Source organism: Hemitrygon akajei, chromosome 15, assembly GCF_048418815.1.
Source record: "Hemitrygon akajei chromosome 15, sHemAka1.3, whole genome shotgun sequence".
Classification (NCBI taxonomy): domain Eukaryota; kingdom Metazoa; phylum Chordata; class Chondrichthyes; order Myliobatiformes; family Dasyatidae; genus Hemitrygon; species Hemitrygon akajei.
In genome coordinates, this window is record NC_133138.1 from 11,251,556 (window position 1) to 11,276,899 (window position 25,344).

The 25,344-nt window shown below is 39.4% G+C and overlaps 1 protein-coding gene across 3 annotated transcripts in view; it reads right to left on the reverse strand.

Annotated features, from left to right (window-relative positions):
* The window catches only part of fnip1 (folliculin interacting protein 1), a 98,821-nt gene that overhangs the window by 38,749 nt on the left and 34,728 nt on the right, over positions 1 to 25,344 (reverse strand). For 2 of the 3 annotated variants that reach the window (XM_073067176.1, XM_073067177.1), the window contains exons 3-7: positions 22,627 to 22,764; positions 17,887 to 17,987; positions 15,956 to 16,030; positions 14,510 to 14,598; positions 9,996 to 10,085 (exon numbers count right to left, since the gene is read on the reverse strand). In XM_073067176.1, coding sequence (XP_072923277.1) covers positions 9,996 to 10,085; positions 14,510 to 14,598; positions 15,956 to 16,030; positions 17,887 to 17,987; positions 22,627 to 22,764 — 493 coding nt within the window. The remainder of the gene's footprint in view (positions 1 to 9,995; positions 10,086 to 14,509; positions 14,599 to 15,955; positions 16,031 to 17,886; positions 17,988 to 22,626; positions 22,765 to 25,344) is intronic. The other variant, XM_073067178.1, reaches the window with a different exon arrangement.

Sequence of the window (25,344 nt, forward strand, 5' to 3'; positions counted from 1 at the left end):
CTGGCTTTAAGGGATCAGTAACCTGCCCTTCTCCTGTCCGTAGAAATAATTCTGCTAGGCTTAGTATCCAAACTACATCTGAAGTCCAGGAGCCAGACTTGGTTGTCAAGAGGCAATTTGAGATGGATGTCATTGGGAGCATTTAATAGACTGTGGGAGCTTATTCTCACTACTTCTCCTGGCTATGATAATCGTAGGGAAACATACTCTTTGGCACAGTTATTTGAACCTTCTATCCCTTCCTGCCACAATCTGTTACTTATTTCTCTTATTACTATACATCTCTCCAACCAAATATATACTGATCTACATCTTCTCACTGTTGCTAAGGAACTGAGGAAAATCACTGATGATGTCTTCAACCACAGCAGTACCAGGAAAGAAGTACTAGCAGCCTTAAAAATGCACTAGGTGAATAAATCCCCAGGGCTTGATGAGTGCATCCTAATAACTTGTGGGAAGCTAAGGAAGAAGTTACAAATTTCCTTGCAGAGATGATTTGTTACATCTTTAGTCACAGGTGAAGTTTCTGAAGCCTGTAGGGTTGCTGAAGTTGTATTGTTAATTGAGAACTACCGGCCGATGAGACAACATCAACGGTGACGAAGTTACTGGAAAGGATTCTGACGGATAAGATCTACACACAAAATGCTGGTGAAACTCAGTGGATCATGCAGTATCCATGGGAAATGGACAGCCTATGTCTTCTGTTGAGACATTTTATCAGCACTAGAAAGATGGGAGAAAGTCAGTATATAAATGTGGGGGAATGGTGGAGCAAAGGCTGGTGAATGATAGGTTAAAAGATGAAAGTAAATTAATTATCAAAGTACACATGTCATGAATTTACTTTGAGGTGAATCTGTGGGTGGAGGGTGATGATAGGAAGGTGGAGGGGGGAATGGGGATATTGTAAGAAGTCAGAAGATGACGAAGGGCTGAAGAAGATGTAATCTGATAAAGGCAGAACAACAGACCATGGAATAAACTGAAGGAGGTGAGGAAGGGAATTGGAGGGAGGAATGTATGTGATGGGGGAAAACATAGGATAAATGGTTACTAGATGTTAGAGAAATAGATATTTATGCTGTCATGTTGGAGGTTACCAAGCTGAAACATTAAGTTGTTCCTCTAATCTGTATCTCGCCTCAACTTGGCAGTAGAGAAGGCTGTGGACAGACATGATGGTGTGGGAATGGGAAGAAGATTGAAAATGGCTGGCCACCAGAAAATCCTGGCTGTTACAGTGGTGAGAGCAAAGGAGTTCAACAAAACAATCCCCTAATCTGTGCCGGGCCTCACTGATGTAGAGGAAGCTACACTGGATGAAAATAAATAATACCATTGGATTCATACATGAAGGATCTGCCTCACCTGAAAGGACCGTTTAAAACCTTCAATAGTGATGAGTGAGGAAGTGGAAGGGCAGGTGTAAGATTTAGTGAAGTTGCAAGGATAATTCAGAGGATGAGATTTTCCGAAGAGATAATTGTGGAAACACTCCCAAGATCTGAGGACGGCAACTGTTGTGAATCTTGTAGAAAGTTGTCATAGGTTACAGTAGACATTTTCAGGACTCAGAGCTGGGCTGAGAAATGGGATATGGAGTTCAATCTGGCAATGTGTGAAGTGATACACTTGGAAGGTCATATGTGGTTACAGGACCATATGGTGCTTTGGCTTCATTAGTTGGGGGACTGAGTTCAAGAGCCACAAGGTATTATTGTAATTCTGTAAAACTCTAGTTAGACTAGTTAGTACTCTGTTCAGTTCAGGTCACCTTATTATAGTAAAGATATAGAAGAGGGTGCAGAGGAAATTTACCAGGGTATTGCCTAGATTGAACATAGCTTATGAGAAAAGGTTGAGCAACCTTTGGAGTGAAGGAAGATGAGAGGAGACTTGACAGAGATATATATGAGGGGTAACAATGCCTAATACAAAGGCATACTTTCAAGGTGATTGGAGGAATGTACCAAGGGGATGCCAGAGGTAGTTTAAAAAAAAAACAGAGAGAGTGGGAACGCACCATGGGGGAGGGGTGTGGTAAGAGGTACAGAGGTACATTAGGGATATTTATGAGACTCTTAGATAGGCACATTGGTGAAAGAATAAAAATGGAGGGCTATCTGGGAGAGAAAGGTTAGATTGGTCTTCAGGTTGGCTAAAATAGTGGCACAACATTGTGGGCCAAAGGGTCTCCATGTCCTACGTCCTATGTTGACTTAGCAGTTCTGGCCACCTCTGTGGGAAGGGAAATAATGTTGATGTTTCAGAGCCTTCGTTATAACAGAAATTGAGACAAAAAGTAAAGCTACAAGGAGAGTGGGGGAGAGGAGTGTCTCAGATCCGAACAGTACAGCTCCCAGTTTCCTCAGTACAGATGTCAGTTCCCCATGTGCTAAAATAAAGAGTAACAGTAGCCTACTTCAACATATAATACAAACGTAGCTTATTATCCATCCCAAAACCAAATTGCTGTTCTCTGCCAGTAGATTTGTGACATTCTGGACTTTTATACAACCTTCTGAACTTTTACATTTTGCTACAAACAACAGTATCAAACCCCAGCCTCTCTTCAGTATGTTGAAACACAATCTATATTTAGTGTCTTCAAGGTTGTTATAGCCAGTGGTGGTAATGGGGACAAGCTTCCACTACCTACTGAATGCTCCTAATGGCATGTGCCTCAAATAGCCCCAGACAACCAACTCCAGCTCCTGGCCTTTACTAAGTTGCTAAGCCTGACAGAACCGTTTCTACTGACAGGAGAATGGGCAAAGGTGGGTTACTGGTGCCTTAAAACCAGTCGCTTCGAGCAGGTGGGGCTCATCAGCTGTGGTTGGCAGTTCATCTAGAAGGAAAATTCTCATCTCAAACCTCCTCTGTTTTGCGGCTATACCCACTCATGGGGAAGGCTTTGGGAGTAAAGCCAGAAGAAAAAATCTGGAGCTGGAGTCCCCAAGGCACTTCTACATTGAGTTCAACGCTAACTGGCAACTCCTGCAACTCTGCTGATAACAAACTGTATCAGTTTCTGCCGTTCCTTTGGGTTCATCAGGTGTGTGGCGAGGGGGAGCTTGCTACATGGGCAACAGCTTGCTCTCCATATTGTACTGCCCAGGCTTGTGTATCCAAACAGCTAGAAAATCCATGGCCAACTCTGAGTGAGGGAGGCCCTCACCTCACCAGTGTCTGCAAGGAGCTATGTGTGCATAATAACACAATAACACCAATCCTTCTGGCCTACTTTCTGCTTTAAAGAAGGCAATTGTTTTTAATTCCACTTTACTCTAGGAAGCCATTTTTTAAATTAAAAAAAATCTGACCAAATGGGCTTGAAGGGTACAAGATAAATAGATGTGAATGGAAACCAGGATGTTATTCAAACAACTTGTGCAGTAATTGCACAGGCAACTCCAGCACTATATTGTCTGTTAAACTGTGCCTTCACATTTTGTTGTCCCTTACTTGCCCAATGCCACATCCTAATGGGCAATGCTGGGTCTGGTCTCCTATCAACTAGTATTTCAAAGCTGCACAAAGCACAGCAAACCATCATTGCCTTTGAGATTCGAGATCCACAGTAGGGTTGCAAAATTGATTCTGCAGCTGTGAAGTAATGTTTCAGCACATCTCGAGCTGTTCAATACAAATTCTAGTTGTGGTATTAGCACATGAATTCAGCTGATAATTCAGGATTCAAGACAGCACAACCTGCAATCCAGGCAGAACTTACCCAGGTCCCAATCCTGCCGAGATTTACTGTTATTAGTTAAAGGTATTAAGGATGCTTCTCATAAGCATTAACTCACTCAAAGATTCCTATGACCATGTGGATTTTTCTTTTTAGGTAGATAATGAAATACGCCTGATTTGGCAAATCAACTTTACTGCATCTTAGTAAAAGCTCTAATTTATTTATTAGTTGTTTCCTTTCTCTCAGATAGATTGTAAGACCCTACAAATTATTTGATACATGTTTTCTGCAGCTTCAAATTGCTGAGTGAACAGTCAAATGCATGTTATTAATGAAAAATTTAATGCCACCAGATGCTACTAAGTTTTATACAATGACTGAGAGCCACACGAGCCAACTTATGACAGTTAACCTAGATGTGCAGAACTATAAATATGGATCCAGTGATAAAAGAAGAAAAAATAATAAAGGACAAAAAGTCATTATGTCCAAGATGGAAAGTCATTATGAATGAGTTGTTCTTAATCTGTCACAAAAGTCCCCTTCCAAAGCCAAAAGGGTTCCATTGGAACCTTCAGAAACGAAGAACTGAAGCAAACAGAATTGTTACAATCAGTTTCTTTGAAACAAGATAGTTGGAGAAAAAGATCAGCATGTAAAAGCCTTGCAACAGCAAAAGGAAACAAATTAGATAAAGCAAAACAGCATGTCTATAAAATCTTTAATCTTACAAAAAATCTGATGTATGTTTGGGAAGCCAAATTATCCAGAAAGAAAGTATCTAAAAAACAAAAGGGATCAGTTATTAAGCCTATCATCAGATTGCCACACAGAAAGAGACAACTACACTACAGACTAACTGCATAATCTTCAAAATTACTCGGGTATATTAGGAATGATGAGTTCCGTGACTTGTAATCTGATTTAGTAATATAATACAAAATTGATTCTCAAAAATTGAATATAAATTAATGGAATACTAAAAGCAATTAACTAAAGGACCCTTAACAGTGTTGATGAGCAGAAAGATCTTGGGGTCCAAATTCATAGCTTCCTGAAAATGGCTACACAGGTTGACAGGGTGGTTAAGGAGGAATATTTAGCCAAGGCAGGAAGTTATATTGCATTCTTAGGAAACTCTAGGTTGCATCTGGAGTACTGCATACAATTCTAACCACCCCATTGTGGGAAGGATGTTGAGGCTTTGGAGAGGGTGCAAAAGAGGTTTACCACAATGCTGGCTGGATTAGAGGGCAGGGCATGTGCTATAAAAGAGAGGCTGGATAAACTTGGTTTGTATTCTCTAGAGAGGCAAATATCCATCTTTCTGGCAACCTGAAGTTCCGCAATTGCTCAGCAAAGCTACTTCCAACTATTCTGGGTAAAAACGTTGTAGCATATGTTACTGTACAACATATCCAACAGAATAAAAGAAAATGTGACATAATGTAATCTGGAAGGACTAATAAGGCTAAGTCATAAACTCTGAATGGTAGGACACCTGGAAGTATTGAGAACCGAAGTTCCTTGGAATATGATTTCAAGGATCCATGACACTGGTAGTGCAATAGGGAAGCAGTAAACAATGCCTATGGAATACTTGCACTTGTTAGCCAGGGCATGGACTGTAACAGCAGCAGGTTACATACAATTTTATAAACAGAGTCCATCTCCGCAGGAGTACTGTGCATAGTTTCAGTCACTGGGCTGTAGGAAGAACATGATTGCAATGGAGAGGATGCAGAGGAGATTCACATTGAATAGGCTGTATTTGTTTTCCTTGGAATGGAGGCAGCCAGAGAGACTCATACTGAGGTATAGGAAATTATGAGGGACACAGATAAGGTAGTTATAAGAAACTCTTCCCCAGAGCAGAGAGAACAGTTTTAGGGTAAGAGAGAGGAGGTTAGAGGGAATGTGAATAAGAACATTTTCTTTCTTGAAGATGATGGCTGGAACCTGGATCATGCTGATGAATGGGGTGGTGGAGCAGAGACTCTCACAAAATTTGTATGTGTAATAAAATCCTTCAATTGAAATGGGTTACAAAACAATGGACTAAGTTCCAGATAAATTAAATTATTATACATCAGGTACTTGATGGTATGAACAGGATGGTGTGAAAGGTCTGCTTTAGAACTCAATTACTTCAGAGGGAAAATTACCTATAATCCACTGAATGGAAATTCAATTATACAACAACTCTATAGGAGAAATCTGATAATGAATTTACTGAAGGCACTGGCAAATGTTGGTGCATGGCAAAAATGTCCAAAATTCACCTGTATTAAACACAGCAGATTGTACAATCATGAAGGACAATCTTAATTATTCCTAATCAGCAATGATTTTACTGCAAATGAAACATTCAATATCCTAATAAAACTTAGCTGATCTGAAAGACCAATTTTTGAACTTGAAACTCATTTTGGATTATAATATTACCTGTAACAAAAGAGGCAGTCTCACTTACTATAGCCGCCCTCATTGACTTCTCTCATTTAAAAGATCAGAATCCTGCTCTTACCACAAGATACTAATGATTTAGTGGAGTAAAATTTCAGCTCTTTGACTTGAAATTCACCTAACCAAGTGTAAAAGGCAAATATTTTCCAAGGAAAAGATGTAGGAAACCTTTGTTCAACAATTGCTAGGTAAAGATTGCTTCTCAAATGGAAAGCATGCAAGCTAGCATGCTACTAATTATTAGCAACAGTCAGAAAGTGCCTGTCACCATAAAGAAACTTCCATAACATTTTAACATTTGAGAACAGGTAAATAAGGTACTCTCAAACATTTATTTCTCAAGTAAATCAGTGGATTTCGGTTAATTGAGCCCATCGGTTAATTAGGGCAGTCGCTTCTTTAGAACAGCCCTTAAAGAACAAAAATTGAGTAATTAGCTGGGATTCCTTTTGTTTATTTGGGACACTATGTTGCTTGATTGGAACAGGAGACAGTTGCCAAACAATTTCTAACTAGTGTCAGTAACATGCACTTGCAAGGCCGTAAGAAATTACACCATGCTCAGAGTGAAAAGTTTTACAAATAGCATCAGTTGCACATGTTGGTGGTCAAAAAGCAGTGACTTTCATCACAATAGTTGGCGAGAAATAAACAGCAAGACAATAACCGGAACTGTTTTGCTCAGTGACGTTCAAGTTTTCAGGCTTGGAGAGTTCAATGTTCAAAGAAGTTTGGATAGATACATAGATAGTAGGTGTATGGAGGGCTATGATCCCAGTGTAGGTCGGTGGAAGTAGGCAGTTTAGAAGGTTTCAGCATAGACTAGATGGGCTGAAGGGCCTATTTCTGTGCTGTACTTCTCTATGACTCTATGCCAGAAGCAGCTGGGAGTGAAAATAAAACAATTTCACTACTTCAACAAGTTACATACCATGAAGAATTTGGAGGCATTAACAATCATCTTGAATATTACAATGAAAATGAAGATTTGGAGGATGTAATTGTCAAAGGCAATAATGTTGAAGGCAGTCCATTATCTACACTAGATGTCAGTATTGAATTTGTTCATTTACAGTCAATCAAAAACAGTTTTATAGTACTGTAATAGTACTAATAGTGTTCTAATTTGTTCTGTTTTTCATTTAAATACATAACTGTTACTCAGCTAAACTGTAGTAACATTTTTAACCATTTCCCCGAAACCAGCTAATTGGGGTAGCCGCTTAATTGGGCCAAAATGTACTGGTCCCGATGTGCCCCAATTATGCGGAATCCACTATATTTGTAATCTTGCGTCAGTTTCTAAAATGCTTAATGGAATTATTTTCTTCTAACATCATAGATTATATTTATAACCTGTTCTATGTATGTGGAAATGAGGTTTACATAGTCCAAAAACTGCAAGCTCTGGTGGTGCAACCAACATTGGACTGCCATCCATTGAGCATTGAAATAAGCTTGAAATCTTAGTTTCACATCAATCCATAATCAGTTCTCAGTTGCTTCACAAGGTGGATCTTGGTACAGCATGTGATCGAAGGATAGAAGGAAGGATAATGTGCAAGGAGGAAAACTAATAATGCACTCCTTTTCTATAAATCTAAAATACTACTAACCAGATTATATAAATAGCACTGAGGAAGAATACAATGTAATAAATCAGACATTTGAGAAATAAATGTACACCGGGCAATGAATTTTAATACAGAAATATGAACTGATTCACTTTAAATCAAGAACACAGAAAGAAATATTCTATATTGGACAGAAAAGCAAAGGAATCCAGAAGTACTGATGAACATTGCAAGCTCTGCACCACAAGCCACCAAAAGTTAACAAAGCACCAGGATTCATCTCTTAGCTGTACAGAATTCAGAAGTATGATACCAACCATATCAGTTCTACTGTGTATAATTCTTTGACTGTACTTTAAAATGTACATAATACAGTAAAACTCCAATAATCTGCTATCTGGCCATTTGGAAATCTCTAAAGTTTGGCAGCTGGTTCATTAAGTGCCATTTCTTGTGCTCCCTTTAGACTCCCCAGGTTCACTGGAATATTTATGTTAATGTGCAGCATCCAGTTGTTAATTAAAAGGTTTTCATGATTTTATCTGTACTTTTATTTAGAGATACAGCGTGATAACAAGCCACACCACCCAATTACACTTACGTGACCAAGTAACCTACTAACCCATAGATCTTTGGAACGGGGGGGGGGAGAACTGGAGCAAGCGAAGACTACCCATGCAATCACAGGGAGAACACACAAATTACTTACAGACAATTGTGGAAATTAAACCTGGGTCGCTGACACTGTAAAGTGCTACATTAACAGCTACTCTCTTGCATCACTAATTAAACATGTATCAATAACATCCAGTAGTGCAGAAAATATGCCACTTCTGCAATACCAAGTTCTTGATCATGCTGCATTATTGACATTTTATTGTAGAACTGAAGAATGAATGGAGAGAGATACGCAAGCACGGCACCAAAATAAAGTTACCAAAATGGCCAAACTCCAACAGTGCTGCAACTCTTAGTATTTTGGTACTGAAAGATCTGTTATGAGAGTTTCTCAATGTCAGATTGTTGGAGTTTTGCTGTACCAGGAAATACAAAAGTTACAGAATCATACAACACAGAAATGGGTCCTTTGATTCACCTCAAATGCACTGTTCCATTTTCCCTCTTGCATCCCCATTAATGCCTTCTTCTCTGATTCTACATTGGGGACAATTTACGACTTTGCCAATTATTCTACCAACCACCAGGTCTTTAGCAATGTGCTAGGAAACCAGAGGACCCACTCACCTCAGAGTCCAAATTTCACAAAGATTTCACCTACAGTCAGAATCTAACTTGGATCCCTGGAACTGCTAGGCAACAGCATTAACCAGTAGACCACAAGTCATCAACCCGTCAAAAGGATGGGAAAGGGCTTGTTTAGGAAAAGAAGGATTAATCAGAGTATACAAGGAAGAGAATGTTTCCATGTGGAAGAATACAAAACCAAGACAATTATTAAAAATAACTACTGGAAAAGGAAGATGACACATTTGTATATTATAGACAGTTAGAACGTGGAACTTGTTATCACAAGAAATGGCTGTGGCAAACAGCTTTGATACTTTCACAACAGAATTTGAGTGCCTGAGGAAAAAAATAGAAAATGAACTGAAAGATTGATAAGATAGAGAGAATGAAAAGGTATATCAAAAAGAAATATTAGATTGGTTGGGTCAACCAATATATTCTAAAAATACATCCAGCACACAATTAAGGAGAAGAAGAACCAGGAGCAGATAGTCAGCAGAGATTAAGGTCACTCTAAAATGTACTTTAGGTTGCCAATGCTTATATTGATTTTTTTTAATTCAGATGCCAATGCTTAGATTGATTTTTTTTTATTCAGAGACAGAAATTACAAAAATGCATTAAAAAATAGAAACTGTAGAGTATCAATGAAGCAGAACGACTGACAATGCATTCACAAGATCACATCCTTGTGTGTGAAAGGGAGGCCAAGAGCACAATCAGGCATGCAAAGCAACTAAACGAAATGTAAACACACACTTGTTTTTCTTCTGTCATACAAGCACGTGCATCTTGGCATCTTAAGAGTTAGCAATACATAAAATGCTATCATCTTATAGGAATAATTAATGGATGATCAAAAGCCCTTTTTTTTGGGAACTTGAACCAAACATTGTAATTTTGTTATTTTACAAAAAGTTATGAACCTCATTTCCACAGGTACAAGTTCATGCTCAGCCAATGCACATTGACACACAGAGTCCAGAACCCAGAAACACTATGCAAACCTGCAAAGAAAGAAGCGCTCCGGATCAGGCGGAGCGGTGCTGGCTCAGAAACACCTGGTGCCCGCCTAGGGCTGCAAAGCTGCGAAAAACCTATGGAGCAAAAGGGTAACAAAAATAGAAAAAAAAACACAAGACAGAAGTATGGGATTAGTAAAGCCATCAGACAGAAGTTAGATAACAACAAGGACTTCCTTTTGAAACCAAAAAGCCAGAATTTTCATAAAACTGAAGCTTAGAATGAATTCTGGGCAAAAACTTATTTTACATGTACATACACAAATATTAACAGACACTTGCCTTCATCGCTCGATAGTCAAAAAAGCCAAAAACAAGTGATTTATCCACATTGCTGACAAAAAGAATCTTTCAAGAAATAAAATAACAAAACTGACAATAAAACAGTTAGTTTTTTCTCCTGTGAATTTCTGTCACATGGACCAAAAGTAAATACTGTGTGGGGGGGGGGGGGGGGGGGGAAGAATATACATCAATGACTGCTTCAAAAGTTGGTTCAATTGATACAGGGCACAGATATTATCTGGGATAGGGATGATACATTAATAACTTGTGAACAAAAACTTTGTGATGAATCTGAAATAACAAAAACAGCCATTGTCCCAACCTGACTTTTGAGGCTGTCACTACGGTACCAATGGAAAACAAAAATGAGACACAAAATCTCTTCACCGAGTTAAAATATTACATGAAGGCAATTTTTTTTAAGAAGTTCAATTTAATACTTCTAATGTTTTTACAATACTATGCCTATAATAAACAGCAAAATGAATATAGTCACTGGATTAATAAGAGAAACTGTGCAAGTTATCACTACTGTTTTTAGTCAACTATTCCCTTTAATAGAGTCAGTGGTACTAAATCTACAATTTAAAAAATCTTTCAGCAACATTAATGTGAATACCATACATCAATGATACCAGTTAACAGATGCAATCTTGCATACTATAATTTCCTTAATCTTGGCAATGCCAATGAGCAAATGGAGGCAGAAGAATGAAAAAGACATTTGCCAACATCAGTAAATTTCTCATTGTGGCAGAGAGAAAAATACAGAGAATGTACCTACCACAATCTCAAATGCTAAGGGAGGAAAGATGTGGCTGCAAAATTTAAAGCTAATGTTTTGTAATGTTCACAGTAAATTACTATTTCAGTAAATTGTGCTGCATAAGAACGTGCCGAGTCCTGCTCGGTGCTCTAGTTAATCACTAAAAGCAGCTGAGGTAAGGTATACCTTTGTAGGATTGGCCAGGGGAAAAAAAACATCAAGTCTTCAAAGTATATCAATTAATGAAAACCCCAAATCAGAACAGTAGCAGCTCGGGCCCCATTTGCAAGTAGGGGACTGCTGAAATTTAAACATCCAAGACTGTGCACTTAGCAGCATAAATAAAAATAGACAAACTTACACTTATAGTGTAACCATTCAGTATTTCGAAGTCAGGTAGGATATTGTCAGTGGGAAAGGTACTATGCAAAAAGTATTCTTGATTTTATTTTTTTAATATAAAAAAAAGGGGGATCTTATCTCAAAGCTGCCAGCTCAAGTTTAGAACATCTTCATTTCCAAGTTCAAAGTAAATTTTTTAATCCAAGTACATATACAACCCCGAGATTCATTTTCTTTCAGGCATTCACAGTTGATACAAAGAATCAATGGAAAAAAATGCATACACAAGACATAAATAATCAATGTGCAAAAGACAAACTGTGCAAATAAATATAATAATAAACAACAAACATGGAGAACATGCGATGAAGAGTCCTTGAATGTGAGCTTATAGGAACAGTTCAGCGTTTGGAGAGAGTGAAAGTGAGTGAAGTTATCCCTTCTGCTTCAAGACCTTGATGGTTGAGGGATAACAACTGCTCCCAAACCTGGTGGTATTGGTCTTGAGGCTCCTGTACCTACTTCCTGATGGCAGCAGCAAGAAGAGAACATGGCCTGGATGCTGTTTTCCCACAACACCACTGCTTATAGATGTGCTCAGTGGTGGGGAGGGCATTACTCGTGTGGACTGGGCTATATCCACTTCTTTTTGTAAATGAGAAAGCCAGTAAGCTTGACATCAGTGGTTGGGAGGATGCTGGAGGCCATTATTAAGAATAAGGTTTCAGGGTACTTGTTGGCAAATATGACAATGTCAGCATGATTTCCTCAAGGGGAAATCTTGCCCAACAAATCTGTTGAAATTCTTTGAGGAAATAACAAGCAAGATAGACAAAGGAGAATCAGTTGATGATGTTTACTTGTATTTTCAAAAGGCCTTTGACAAGGTGCCACACGAGGCTGCTTAACAAGAGTCCATGGTATTACAGGAAAGATACTAGCAAGGATAGACCATTGGCTAACTAGCAGGAGTCAAAGAGTGGGAAGAAAGGGGACCTTTTCTGAGTGGTGCTATGTAGTGGTTGGCATTGGGGCCACTTCTTTTCACGTTGTATCTCAACGACTTTGTCAATGGAATTGATGATTTTATGGCTAAGTTTGCAAATGATACAAAGACAGGCTAAGGTGCAACTAGTGTTGAGGAAGTAGGGGGTCTGCAGAAGGACATAAGACAGAATAGGAGAATGGGCAAGGAAGTGGCAGATGGAACATAGAGTAGAAGGTGTACAGTCACGCACTTTGGTAGAAGAAATAAAGGCACAGACTAATTTCTACAAAGAGAAACTACAAAAATCAGAAATACAAAGGGACTTTGCAGGATTCACTAAATGTTAACTTGTAGGTTGAGTTGGTGTGAGGCAGGCAAATGCAATGTTAACATTCTTTTTGAAAGGACTAGAGTAAGTGAGTAAGGATGTAATGCTGAGGCTTTATAAGGTATTGGTCAGATTGCATGTGGGAGTATTGTGAACAGTTTTCGGCCCCTTATCTAAAAGATATGCTGGCATTGGAGAGGGTACAGAGGAGGTTGATGAGAACGATCCTGGGAATAAATGGGTGAATATATGGGGAGAATTTGATGGCTCTGGCCCTGTACTCCCTGGAGTTTTGAAAAATGATGGAGTATCTCATTAAAACCTATTGAATATTGAAAGGTCTGGATAGAGTGGATATAGGGAGAGTGTTTCCTACAGTGGGTGAGTGGACCAAGAGGGCACAGCTTAGAAGGATGAACATTTAGTACAGAGATGAGGTGTAATATCTTTAGCCAGAGGGTAGTGAATCTGTGGAATTCATTGCCAGCAGTTGTGCAGGGCAAGTCATTAAGTATATTTGTAGCAGAGACTGTTATAGTGGATAGGTTCTTGATTAGTCAGGGAGTCAAAAGTTGCAGGGAAAAGGCAGGAAAATAGGATTGAGAGGGATAATAAATCAGCCATTATGGAATAGCAGAGCAGATTTGATAGACTGAATAGCCCAATTCTGCTCCTAGTTGGTCAAAGTTTAAGGTAACATGCCGGATCTTAGTCAACTCCTAAGAAAATAGAAGCGCTGCCGTACTTTCTTTGTAATGACACTTACATGCTGGGCCCAGGACAGATCCTCTAAGATGATAACACCAAGGAATTTAAAGTTGCTGACCCTCTCCATCACTGATCCCCTGATGAAGACTGGCTCATGAATCTCCAATTTCCTCCTCCTGGAGTCAATAATCAGCTTCTTGGCCTTGCTGACATTGAGTGAGATGCTGTTGTGGCACCACTCAGCCAGATTTTCAATCACCCTCTTATACGCACACAAGAAAGGTTTCAGCCCGAAACGTTAACTGTTAACTTTTCCATAGATGCTGTATGGCTTGCTGAGTTCTCCCAGCATTTTCTATGTACTGCCTATATGCACACGTTTGGTGGCACCATCTTTATGAGAAGTCCTCTCTCCATGGTGTTCAGGCTATGAAAACTGCCCCAGCTGCTGTGCCCTGTGCCTGGTAACATGATGAACTAATAATTGAGGCTTTGGGCCTACCTCAGGGTTCGGATTTGAGGACTCAATTTGGTTCACAATGTTGTTTTTTTGCTTTAATTGTTTGCACAATGTGTTTTTTGTAACTTTTCTCTTGCGCATCGGGTGCTGGTCTTTTTATTTTTTTTCTTATTGGGTTCTTTCAGGTTTCTTGCTTTGTGGCTACCTATGAGCAAACAAATCTCAAGGTTGTATAATTTACACATTCATTGATAATAAATGTACTTGAAACTTCTGAAAATGCTGATTCGTCACCACCTTTGATTCAGCCAACAGTGGTGCTGTCAGCAAATTTAAATATGGCAGTAGAGCTGTGCTTAGCCTCACAGTCCTAAGTATAAAGCGAGTAGAGCAGGGGGCTAAGTACACAGCCTTGTGATACACAAAATTTATACATGAATTTTGCTAATAGAGCTGATCAAAGGACATGCATGACCTTGCATTCATTTGATTGGATGCCAAGTGCCTAGATCAGATCCACAGACATCTTTAAACCTGACGAGGGGAGAGTGATCTGTAAGATTGACTCCTCCCTCCAAAGGAAGCATATGAAAGGATTAACAAGCTCAAAAGTGAAACTTACCTACAAGACTGTTCATCAGATTATTCTGATCTGAGCAAGGTTTTGATGTAGTAGTATCTTGGTTAATGAATTCAAGGCTGTCTTGTAACCTTAAAGTACAATTAAAATTCACATATAATTTTTTTGACAAGAAGACATCTCACACTAGGCAGAAAATATTCCCAAGATATTGACCAATACCCAATTTATTAAGCCAGAGGTTTCTACACAAAATTCATCTCAAACCACCTGCAATAATTCATTCATAAGCAAGTTTAAAAATAAAGCACAGAATAATGCTTCTTTAGTACTTGAACACAAGAAACTTCAGATGTTGGAATCTGGAGCAACTCAAGGATAGTTAGATAAACTTTAGCTCTGAAGGAACTCTCTGTCAGGCAGGATAAACGGAGAGAAATGGACAATCAATATGTTGGGTTGACACCCTTTATCTATACCGATCTAAAGGAAATAGCAAGTATATAATGGTGGTGGGAAGAGTGGAGGCTGATAGCCAAATGAGCGAGTGATTCAGTCTATCCTCCCACAAAACAAAATCATACTTGTTCCAGTTATTTGCCATTCATTACGAATGTTTAATTTAATTTTTAAAAATGTATGCTTTCTCTCCTTTCACAATTTACTACAGAGGGGGTTTATTGTGATTTGCTGCTAACCCAACTTGGTAACATCACAGTAATTGTACAGCAGAGATTCCTTGAATTAATGCCTGATAGCATCAAGAAAACTGTGACAAATGATCGCAATATCTTTGTTGGAAGCTTTCTGATAAGTCATTGGCCATTGTTCCCTTATCAGTTCTGGACAAAAAGTTTGGATTCCAATTTTATCTATTGTTTTCAAAAATGTACAGAAAAATACTTGTTAAAACCAAAATAAAGTAAATCCACTCATATCCAAATAAGACAAATAATTTTTGATAGTAATTATCGGTGGAATTTTATATTCATAATGATTGGAGAGTCATTTCTATTTTACAAAAATATCTATTCAGCAGATAAGAATCAGCATAATCTTTCCACAGAGAAACAAAAAAATGCTGGACAGTAGCTTATAAGGTACTGTATGTCTCTTGGTGTGTGGTTCACTGTATGGGTTGCAAACTTCGTTTGCCCATAATTCTTTTTTGTTCCCGTCTTCCAACAGGGGGGAAAGAAAGGCAAATCTAAAAATGGTATTTCAGTTACTATCTGAAAATTAGACTGCCCACAGTGGCCAACTGAAATCTGATATCAAATCTTCCCAAAATATTAACCTGTTTTACTTTCAGGTGTAAAAATCTACAGTGCACCCTTGTCACATTTCTTTTATAATATATTTTCAGCATTTTTCTTTTTTCAAAAATTCTCTGATGTTACAAAAAACTAAACATTTTACTAGTTAAATGTTACTAGGGTATGTGAAAGTCAATTTAATCTCATTTTATTTAATAGAAATGGTACCCACGTATTCAAACTTCCAGTCACACTGCCTCCAGTGCGAGCTGTGAAAACTTTGCTGAGCATTAATTGGGGTGGAGACCTAGAAGAGGGGGGAAAACAGCAAGGTTTAATTATTTGGAAAATAGCACACGTACATAAAAAAATTTAAAAATTAAATGCCAAATTACATGATACCCAAAAATCAGTGCCACCCAACACTTTGAAGCATGCTTAAAAGAGAATCTAAATCAGTGGTTCCCAACCAGGGGTCTATGGGCTACTCCGTAAATGCAAAGGGGCCATGACATAGAAAAGGTTGGGAACCCCTGGTCGAAATGAAGGAAGCCAATACTCTGTCTTCCTCATCACACAGCACTTTGAACTGCTTACGTTGTGAATAAAACATCAATATGCATTCTTGCAGGTGGAATGTGCATGTCACAGCAAGACAACTTCACCGCAAAACCAGCCTTTCGAAATGCATGCATTATTTAAACTGGGAATGTTGTTCTGATAGTTACTGTGTGTATGTGACTTAGAAAAAGGAATTAGTATATGTATGCATCATGTATGCTGACACAGTGTCTAACCAGATAATCAAAAATAGTAAACAAATGAAAGGAGAGAGTGCAATGAATTCATGGAATAGACATTATACACAGTGGATTCTGGTTAATTGGGGCACATTAGAGACCTGTATATTTTGGCCCAATTAAGCAGTTGCCTCAATTAGCTGAAGTTTCATGGAAATAGTTAAAATGGTATATAAAAAAAGGACAAACTACTGTTTAACTAATAAGTTATGTAATTAAAAACAGAGGAAATTGTTTCATTTTCACTCCTAGGCATCAAGCATCTCCAAACCTGAATGCTCAAAACCACAGTGAGGAACACAGTTGTGAATTGTTTTGCTGCTTATTTCTTGCCAAATATCAAGTGACAAAAATCACTGCTTTTTAAACAGAAACACATACAACTTAAAAAAACTTTTCACTCTAAGCAGTGTAGTGACTAACGGGCATAAAAGTGCACGCGGCTGCTGCTAGTTAAAAACTGTTCTGCAACAGTTTTCTGCCAAGAGTTAAGAGGCTAGTGTCCCAAATAAACGAAGGGAATCCTGGCTATTTTCTCAACTAGTCTTTGTTTTTCCAGAGCTGGCCTAAACAAGTGGCTGCCCTGATTAACAGATGGCCCGATTAACCAGAATCCACCGTATTTGTTAACTGGAACATATAAGCAAAAGGGTTTCTTTGCAGAAAGGTTATAGGGACATGCTATATTAACTCAGATCTTTACTGCTTGATATGATCATTTTCCAGATGTCCCTGAAAAATTCTTGTAGCTGAGGGTGTCCATTTAAAATGTTCTGTTAAATGGACATAATTATCTATAGGCTTTCCACATGCAATAGCAGAACTGTTCAGCAAAATAAGTAAATATCCATTGAAATGAGCAGTCAACGGATGCTGCCCGACCTGCTGAGTTCATCCAGCTTTTTTACGTGTTGATTTGACCACAGCATCTGCAGTGTACTTTGTGTTTAGAATAAGTACATAATTTCATCCTTCATTCTTTAAATTAGCATCTCAAAGCAAGATGATGGAAAATTTAAACCAGTAACAATCATTAATCAACAATCAAAATATAAACACTAGTAGCCAAGCTTCTTCCCTTTTCCCCGATTAACCAATGACCCAATTAACCAGAGTGAACCAATTTTACCAATTAAAGGTCAACATAATAATATGTTCCAAACTGGTTAATCAATTAACCCCAAAGTCATGTTATAATCTGGGTCAAACTGTGAATATCAGCCAAAACCTAATATGTGGCTGGATTGTTTTTAACCAAATAAACCTAGCCAAATTCTAGATTTTATTTCTTAAAAGGGCAGTGTGAACTGTGTATTGGCTACATAAAGATTTTACAGTGTGTTGGAACAGAAGTTACTCTTACCGTATCTGGTGAATTTTTAACGTGGAACCTTTGTAGCTCATTGCCACAGAACCAAACATCATCTCTCCAAGCATGCTGGCATCAGAGGATTGTCGAGAGCTCTGGAAAACCAGATATAAGAAATAAAGATTGCTTAAATATCATTTTAGCAATTGTTTTATCTGAACATTAGACAAGATAAAACAATATCCAACCTTAAAATATTCAATTCTGTATTGAATTGTTGAGGCTGAAAAACTTTTTTTTTGGCCAGTTCTACTTAAAAAATAATGAAAATCACATGATGTGGAGAGACCTGGAACATGAGCATAGCAAGGCTGAATCACTGTACATTATGTGCACAATATTAAAGAAATGTTGGCACAAATACTTCTGTAAAAACTATCCCTTCCTCAAGGTGTCAACATATTGACAGTTAAAAATGTATTCAAGCTGCCAAAAGAAGCCAGTGCTCACTTTGTAAAGAAGATCCTAATATAGATTCCAAGGATAAATTATTTATGGGAACAACAAAAACACGGCTCAGTAAATATTGATCTTACTGTCAGCAATCCTCCCATTTCCTTTTGAAATGTACTGTTTCCATTTTCTTAAGAGTATATTAAAGTAGACAAATTTTATACTTTAGCCTCATAATACTTATTATGATTTCTTTGCCATTTCTGTGGGAACAATTATTCAAATTAGAACAGAACATATTTTACTGAAGAAACCCTTCCCCAAATTAAAAATCATTGTTCATTCGACCTTAAGACACAAGAGCAGAATTGGGCCATTTGACTCTTCCAGTCTGTTCCACCATTCATTCATGGCTGATTTATTTTCCCTCTCAACCCCATTTTCCTTCCTTCTCCCCATAACCCAACGCCCTGACTAATCTGAGAGTAGTACATTAACATAGTGGTAAGTGCAACGCTATTACAAAACCAGCGACCCAGGTTCAATTCCTGCCACTCTCTGTGAGGAGTTTCAAAGTTCTCCACGTGGCACGTTATTAAGCTCAACAATGTATCAGATTCATTCCGTGCAGTACACACAACTTTAAATAGACTCATATAACTCTAGTAATGACAAAAAATACCTATAGCATAAACAAATGGTACCTTCTACTTCAGCCTCTAGGATAGGTTCTGCACCCCATCATTCCTGCTCCTTCACTGCCAATTCCTTAGCTGGGCTTCTCTCTTTTTTCTCCCCTCATCCACTGCACCCCCACCATCCACTTTAGAATTCACTTTGGATCTACTTCTTTCCTCATTAAACCCTCCATCTGGGAAACCATCACCCTCTGAACGATGCACTCACTACAGTTCCAGTAGTGCTGGGCTACATACAGCACACAGAGGAACTATGATATTTTGTCCAGATTATGAAATAAACTGTTATGCCTTAAACCACAAAAGCAGGGAGTGAAGTAAGACTCAATCTAAAAACTTAACAGAAAAAATGAGAGTCTTTAAATTGTTTTTCCAAACTTTTTTTTTTTAAATATAAAAGTTCTTTGTTTGAACCAACTTACATTACCAATTTCTTTTGCATTCTGTATTCAGTGTTTTTCTAGTCCAGAGTGCATAATACTCCTTCCAGTACTGACTCCCGTTCTACAACATTAGACTGGTCTTGTCTACGAGTTAAGATTTCTATTAGTTTCTTATTTTTTCCCTCGCCATCACTATTCACAACCTCATCCTTTCACTCCAGTACTTTATCCTGCGTTTTCATCAATCCACCCACATAGGAGATCCACGGCACTCTTCACTGCTTAACACTCAAGTTCAGTGTTATATTTTTGTTTTTGCATGTGACCTCAGACTGTGTTACTCAACCTTTTGTTTAGTCATCTCTTTCACAGCATTCCTTATCTTCAAATTGTAACACGCAAGTGTCTGCCCCCCAACCCCCTGCCTCCAATTTCCTCCCACAGTCCAAGGATGTACCGGATGAATTAACTGGTCATTGTAAACTGATTAGGTTTGGGTTAATCAGGGGTAGGTGGGGAACCGTGGTTCAAAGGGGTGCAAGGGCCTACTCTGCGCTGCATCATTAAATTTAAAAAATTGCTGAAGGAACCCAGCAGTTCGGGCAGCATCAAGAGAAGTGAATAACCAGTCGTTGTTTCAGGCAGAGACCCTTCTGCATGACTGGAAAGGAACACAGAACGTAGAAGAATACAACATGCGAACAGGCTATTTGGCCCAAAGGGGGGAGACACAAGAGTACAAAGGTGGGGGTGGGAGAGAAGGGGAAAGAGGACGAGCTAGAACAAGGGTTCCCATCCTGGAGTCCACAGATCCCTTGCTTCAAGTCAAGTCACTTTTATTGTAATTTCAATCGTAACTGCTGGTACAGTACATAGTAAAAATGAGACATTTCTCAGGACCATGGTGTTACATGGCACAGTACAAAAACTAGACTGAACTACGTAAAAAAAAAAATACAGAGAAAGCTACACTAGACTACAGACCTACACAGGACTGCATGAAGTGCACAAAAACAGTGCAGGCATTACAATAAATAATAAACAGGACAATAGGGCAAGGTGTCAGTCCAGGCTTCAGGTATTGAGGAGTCTGATAGCTTGGGGGAAGAAACTGTTACATAGTCTGGTCGTGAGAGCCCGAATGCTTCGGAACCTTTTCCCAGACGGCAGGAGGGAGAAGAGATTGTATGAGGGGTGCATGGGGTCCTTCATAATGCTGCTTCCTTTGCAGATGCAGCGTGTAGTGTAAATGTCCGTGATAGCGGGAAGAGAGACCCCGATGATCTTTTCAGCTGACCTCACTATCCGTTGCAGGGTCTTGCGATCTGAATTGGTGCAATTTCTGAACCAGGCAGTGATGCAGCTGCTCAGGATGCTCTCATGCTTAATGGTATTCATCCATGGCATTAAAAAAAAGACTGGGAACCACCGAGCTTGAAGGTGTCAGGTGAAGTCAGGTAGGTGAGAAGTCTGATTGGAGAGGAGAGTGGGCCATAGGAGAAAGAGAAGGAGAGGCACCGGGGGAGTTGATGGGCAGGTTTGGAGAAGATGGAAGTGGCCAGAGTGGGTTAATAGAAAGGGGAAGGGCGAGGGAAAAAAATTACCAGAGCAGAAACTGATGTTTATGCCATCAGACGAAACTTGAAATATTGTTGCTCCATCAAGAGTGGCCTCATTGTGGCACAAGCGACGGCCATGGACCAACGTGTCAGAACTGGAATGGGGACAGGAATTAAAACGGCTGGCAATTGGGAAATTCTGCTTTTGGTGGATGGAGCGGAGATGCTCAACAAAGCGGTCCCAAATTTATGTTGGGTCTCTCCAATGTAGAGGAGGTTGCATTGGGAGCACTGGATACAACAGACGCAAGTGAGTATTGTCTCACCTGGAAGGACAGCTTGGTGCCCTGAATGGAGGTAAGGGAGAAGGTGAATAGGCAAGTGTCTGTCACTTGCAGGGTTATGTGCCAGGAGGGAGATTAGTGGTGAGAGATGAATGAACAAGGGAATCATGGAGAGAACAATCCCTGCATAAAGTGAAGAGTGGGTGGGGGGGGGGAGGAGGAGGAGGTAAAGACGTGTTTGTTGGTAGGATCATGTTGCAGATGGTGGAAGTTGCGGAGAACAATGCGTTGGATGCAGAGGCTCATGGGGTGGTAGGGAAGGAGAAGAACTCTCTCCCTGTCAAGGCGGCACGAAGATGGATGTCTGGGAAATGGAGGAGATGGAGGTGAGGGCAGCATCAATGGTTGAGGAAGGGACACCTCATTTTTTGAAGACAGAACACCTTCAATAGCTTAATCAATCAGCCTTCATTATTAAATCAATTTCAAAAACTTATCTCTGTCAGTACTTGGTGTCTCATCTTCAAATCTTGTGTTCATGTGTCAAATGTGTTTGTTGCTTTCCTATAAGCAATGAGTGTTGAATTGCATACAACATACACTTAAAAGTACTGGAAATATATCCACCAAATATCTCTGCAAAATCCTCCATATACACTGGAGAGATAAGTGAACAAATGTCAGCACCCTTGCAGAGGCCAACATCATGAATACTGACAAAGGTGGTGCCACTGTAGAGCTCGGGCAACAGCTCAGATACTGCCCCAAAGGTAATCCTGGAGCATGACCCCATCAATGAACGTCAGGCCACTGTGATGAGACCCTGTATAGTCACAGATCTCATTTCAAGAGATGTCATGTATACAACCTCCAACCCCATACTTTTCGGTTCTATCCCTTCAAGAAGTTCCACAAACAAGACTGCCCTGCTTCTGCCTGATCTTGGCCCACTGAATTTATCTACTGATACATTCTCTCTATCCTGTATCTCCTTTTCCAGTTCCTTCCCACCTACCTTTGGGACATCTCCACCATTCCGACAGCCCCCAGTAACTGTTTTGCAGAGTACCTATGTTTGGCTCACAATGGTCACTAACGTCTCTCTGCATGCCATTCAATTCCCCGCTCTCATTCCCACACTGACCTGTCCATCCTCTACATTCTCCACTGCCAGGGTAAAGCTCAACACAAACTTAAACAACAACACCTTATACTCTTATCAGGGCAGTACAAAATCCCACAACACGGACATGGAGTTTTCCAGATTTAAGTAATCTTCCCTTCCTTATGTTCCATTTGCCATTCACCATCTCCCAAACATTTCCAATTATCACTCCTCTCCCCCCCTTTCTTATCAAAGTTTTGAAAAACTAAAATACAGGAATTGACATTTACATTGAGTAACTTTAGGCTTTACCTGGCTCGAGGACTGATCTTTAGAGTTCGAGGAAGATGAGGAGGTGGATGAGAAGCTATCCGATGAACTGATACAAGTATTGCATTTTGAATGACAATATTTCTCCAGAATCTTTGTTTGGATTTCATTGCCAACTTTCTGTAAAGAGGCAAGTTTTAATTATCAAAATTATTTAGTAAACATTCTGTTAAGTCATTTAAAAATTTAGAAAGGAAGACGATGGAAATGAAAATCAAGCTACTGTTTTGTTTAGTGCATAAATTACCATGCCTGTAGATGGCAGTGCAAAGGTAATAAGTGATTAGTGAACGCAGCTTCATCAGTACCGCTCATGATGCAGAACTTGCAGGTTAACAACACCCAGAACAAAATACATTAACTATAGTGGCAAGGACTTGCATGCCGGCAGGGGCTTATCAAAATAAATCTATCCTGTGCTGCTTGTGCATCCATAAGACCACTGGAAAAAGAATCAGAAGCAGGCGGCTAAGCCACACCTCTTGGCTTACCCAAATGAGAAAGCAAACAAAGACATGAACATTTTGGACATGCAGAAGCATTAAAATATCCCAATGCGATAAAGGGTAAACAACAACAAAAAAAAAATGAACTCTTCAAATATTAGCACATTTTAAAGTTCAAAGTAAATTTATTATCAAAATACACATGTCACCATGTACAACTCTGAGATGCATTTTCTTGCAGTCATGCACAGTAAATCCAAGAAACACAACAGAATCAATGAATGCTAGTCAGGGAAAATATTACAGCAGTGCTTCGGCAGGACACATTGTCTACTGAGGCCACATGGGTGGAGCTGAGGAACAAGAAAGGTATGACCACATTAATAGGGTTATATTATAGACCACCCAAGTCAGCGAAAATTGCAGGAGCAAATCTGCAGAGAGATAACAGACGATTGCAGGAGACAGAAAATTGTGATTGTAGGGGATTTTAATTTTCCACACGTTGATTGGGACTCCCATACTGTTAAAGGTCTAGATGGGTCAGAGTTTGTAAAGTGTGTTCAGGAAAGTTTTCTAAATCAATATATAGATGTACCAACTAGGGAGGATGCAATATTAGATCTCCTATTAGGAAATGAATTATGGCAGGTGATGGAATTGTGTGTAGGGGAACACTTTGGTTCCAGTGATCATAATGCCACTAGTTTCAACTTGATCACGGATAAAGATAGATTTGGTCCTCGGACTGAAGTTCTAAACTGGAAAAAGGCCGAATTTGAAGAAACGAGAAAGGATCTAAAAAGCGTAGATTGGGACAGGTTGTTCTCTGGCAAGGATGTGATTGGTAAGTGGGAGGCCTTCAAAGGAGAAATTTTGAGAGTGCAGAGTATGTATGTTCCTGTCAGGGTTAAAGGCAAAATGAATAAGAATAAGGAACCTTGGTTCTCAAGGGATATTGGAACTCTGATAAAGAAGAGAGAGATGTATAACATGTATAGGCAACAGGGAGGAAATAAGATGCTTGAGGAGTATAAAAAGAGTAAGAAAATACTTAAGAAAGAAATCAGGAGGGCTAAAAGAAGACATGAGGCTGCTTTGGCAGTCAGGGTGAAGGATAATCCTAAGAGCTTCTACAGGTACGTTAAGAGCAAAAGGATAATAAGGGATAAAATTGGTCCTCTTGAAGATCAGAGTGGTCCGCTATGTATGGAACCAAAAGAAATGGGAACGATATTAAATGGTTTTTTAACATCTGTATTTACTAAGGAAACTGGAATGGAGTCTATGGAAACAAGGTAAACAAGTAGGGAGGTCATGGAATTTATACAGATTAAAGAGGAGGAGGTGCTTGCTGTCTTGAGGCAAATCAGAGTAGATAAATCCCCAGGACCTGACAGGGTATTCCCTCGGACCTTGAAGGAGACTAGTGTTGAAATTGCAGGGGCCCTGGCAGAAATATTTAAAATGTCGATATCCACGGGTCAGGTGCCGGAGGATTGGAGGATAGCTCATGTAGCTCCGTTGTTTAAAAAAGACTCAAAAAGTAAGCTGGGAAATTATAGGCTGGTAAGTTTGACATCAGTAGTAGGTAAATTTTTGGAAAGAATACTAAGAGATAGGATCTACAAGTATTTGGACAGACAGGGACTTATTAGAAAAAGTCAGCATGGCTTGTGCGTGGTAGGTCATGTTTAACCAATCTATTAGAGTTCTTCGAGGAAGTTACCAGCAAAGTGGATGAAGGGAAGACAGTGGATGTTGTATACATGGACTTCAGTAAGGCCATTGATAAGGTCCCGCATGGGAGGTTAGTTAGGAAGATTCAGTCGCTAGGTATACATGGAGAGGTAGTAAATTGGATTAGGCATTGGCTCAGAGGAAGAAGCCAGAGAGTGGTAGTGGAGGATTGCTTCTCTGAGTGGAGGCCTGTGACTAGTGGTGTGCCACAGGGATCAGTGCTGGGTCCACTGTTATTTGTCATCTATATCAATGATCTGGATGATATTGTGGTAAATTGGATCAGTAAATTTGCTGATGATACAAAGATTGGAGGTGTAGTGGACAGTGAGGAAGGTTTTCAAAGCTTGCAGAGGGATTTGGACCAGTTGGAGGAATGGGCTGAAAAATGGCAGATGGAGTTCAATGCAGACAAGTGTGAGGTATTGCACTTCAGAAGGACAAACCAAGGTAGAACATACAAGGTAAATGGTAGAACACTGAGGAGTGCAGTAGACGAGAGAGATCTGGAAGT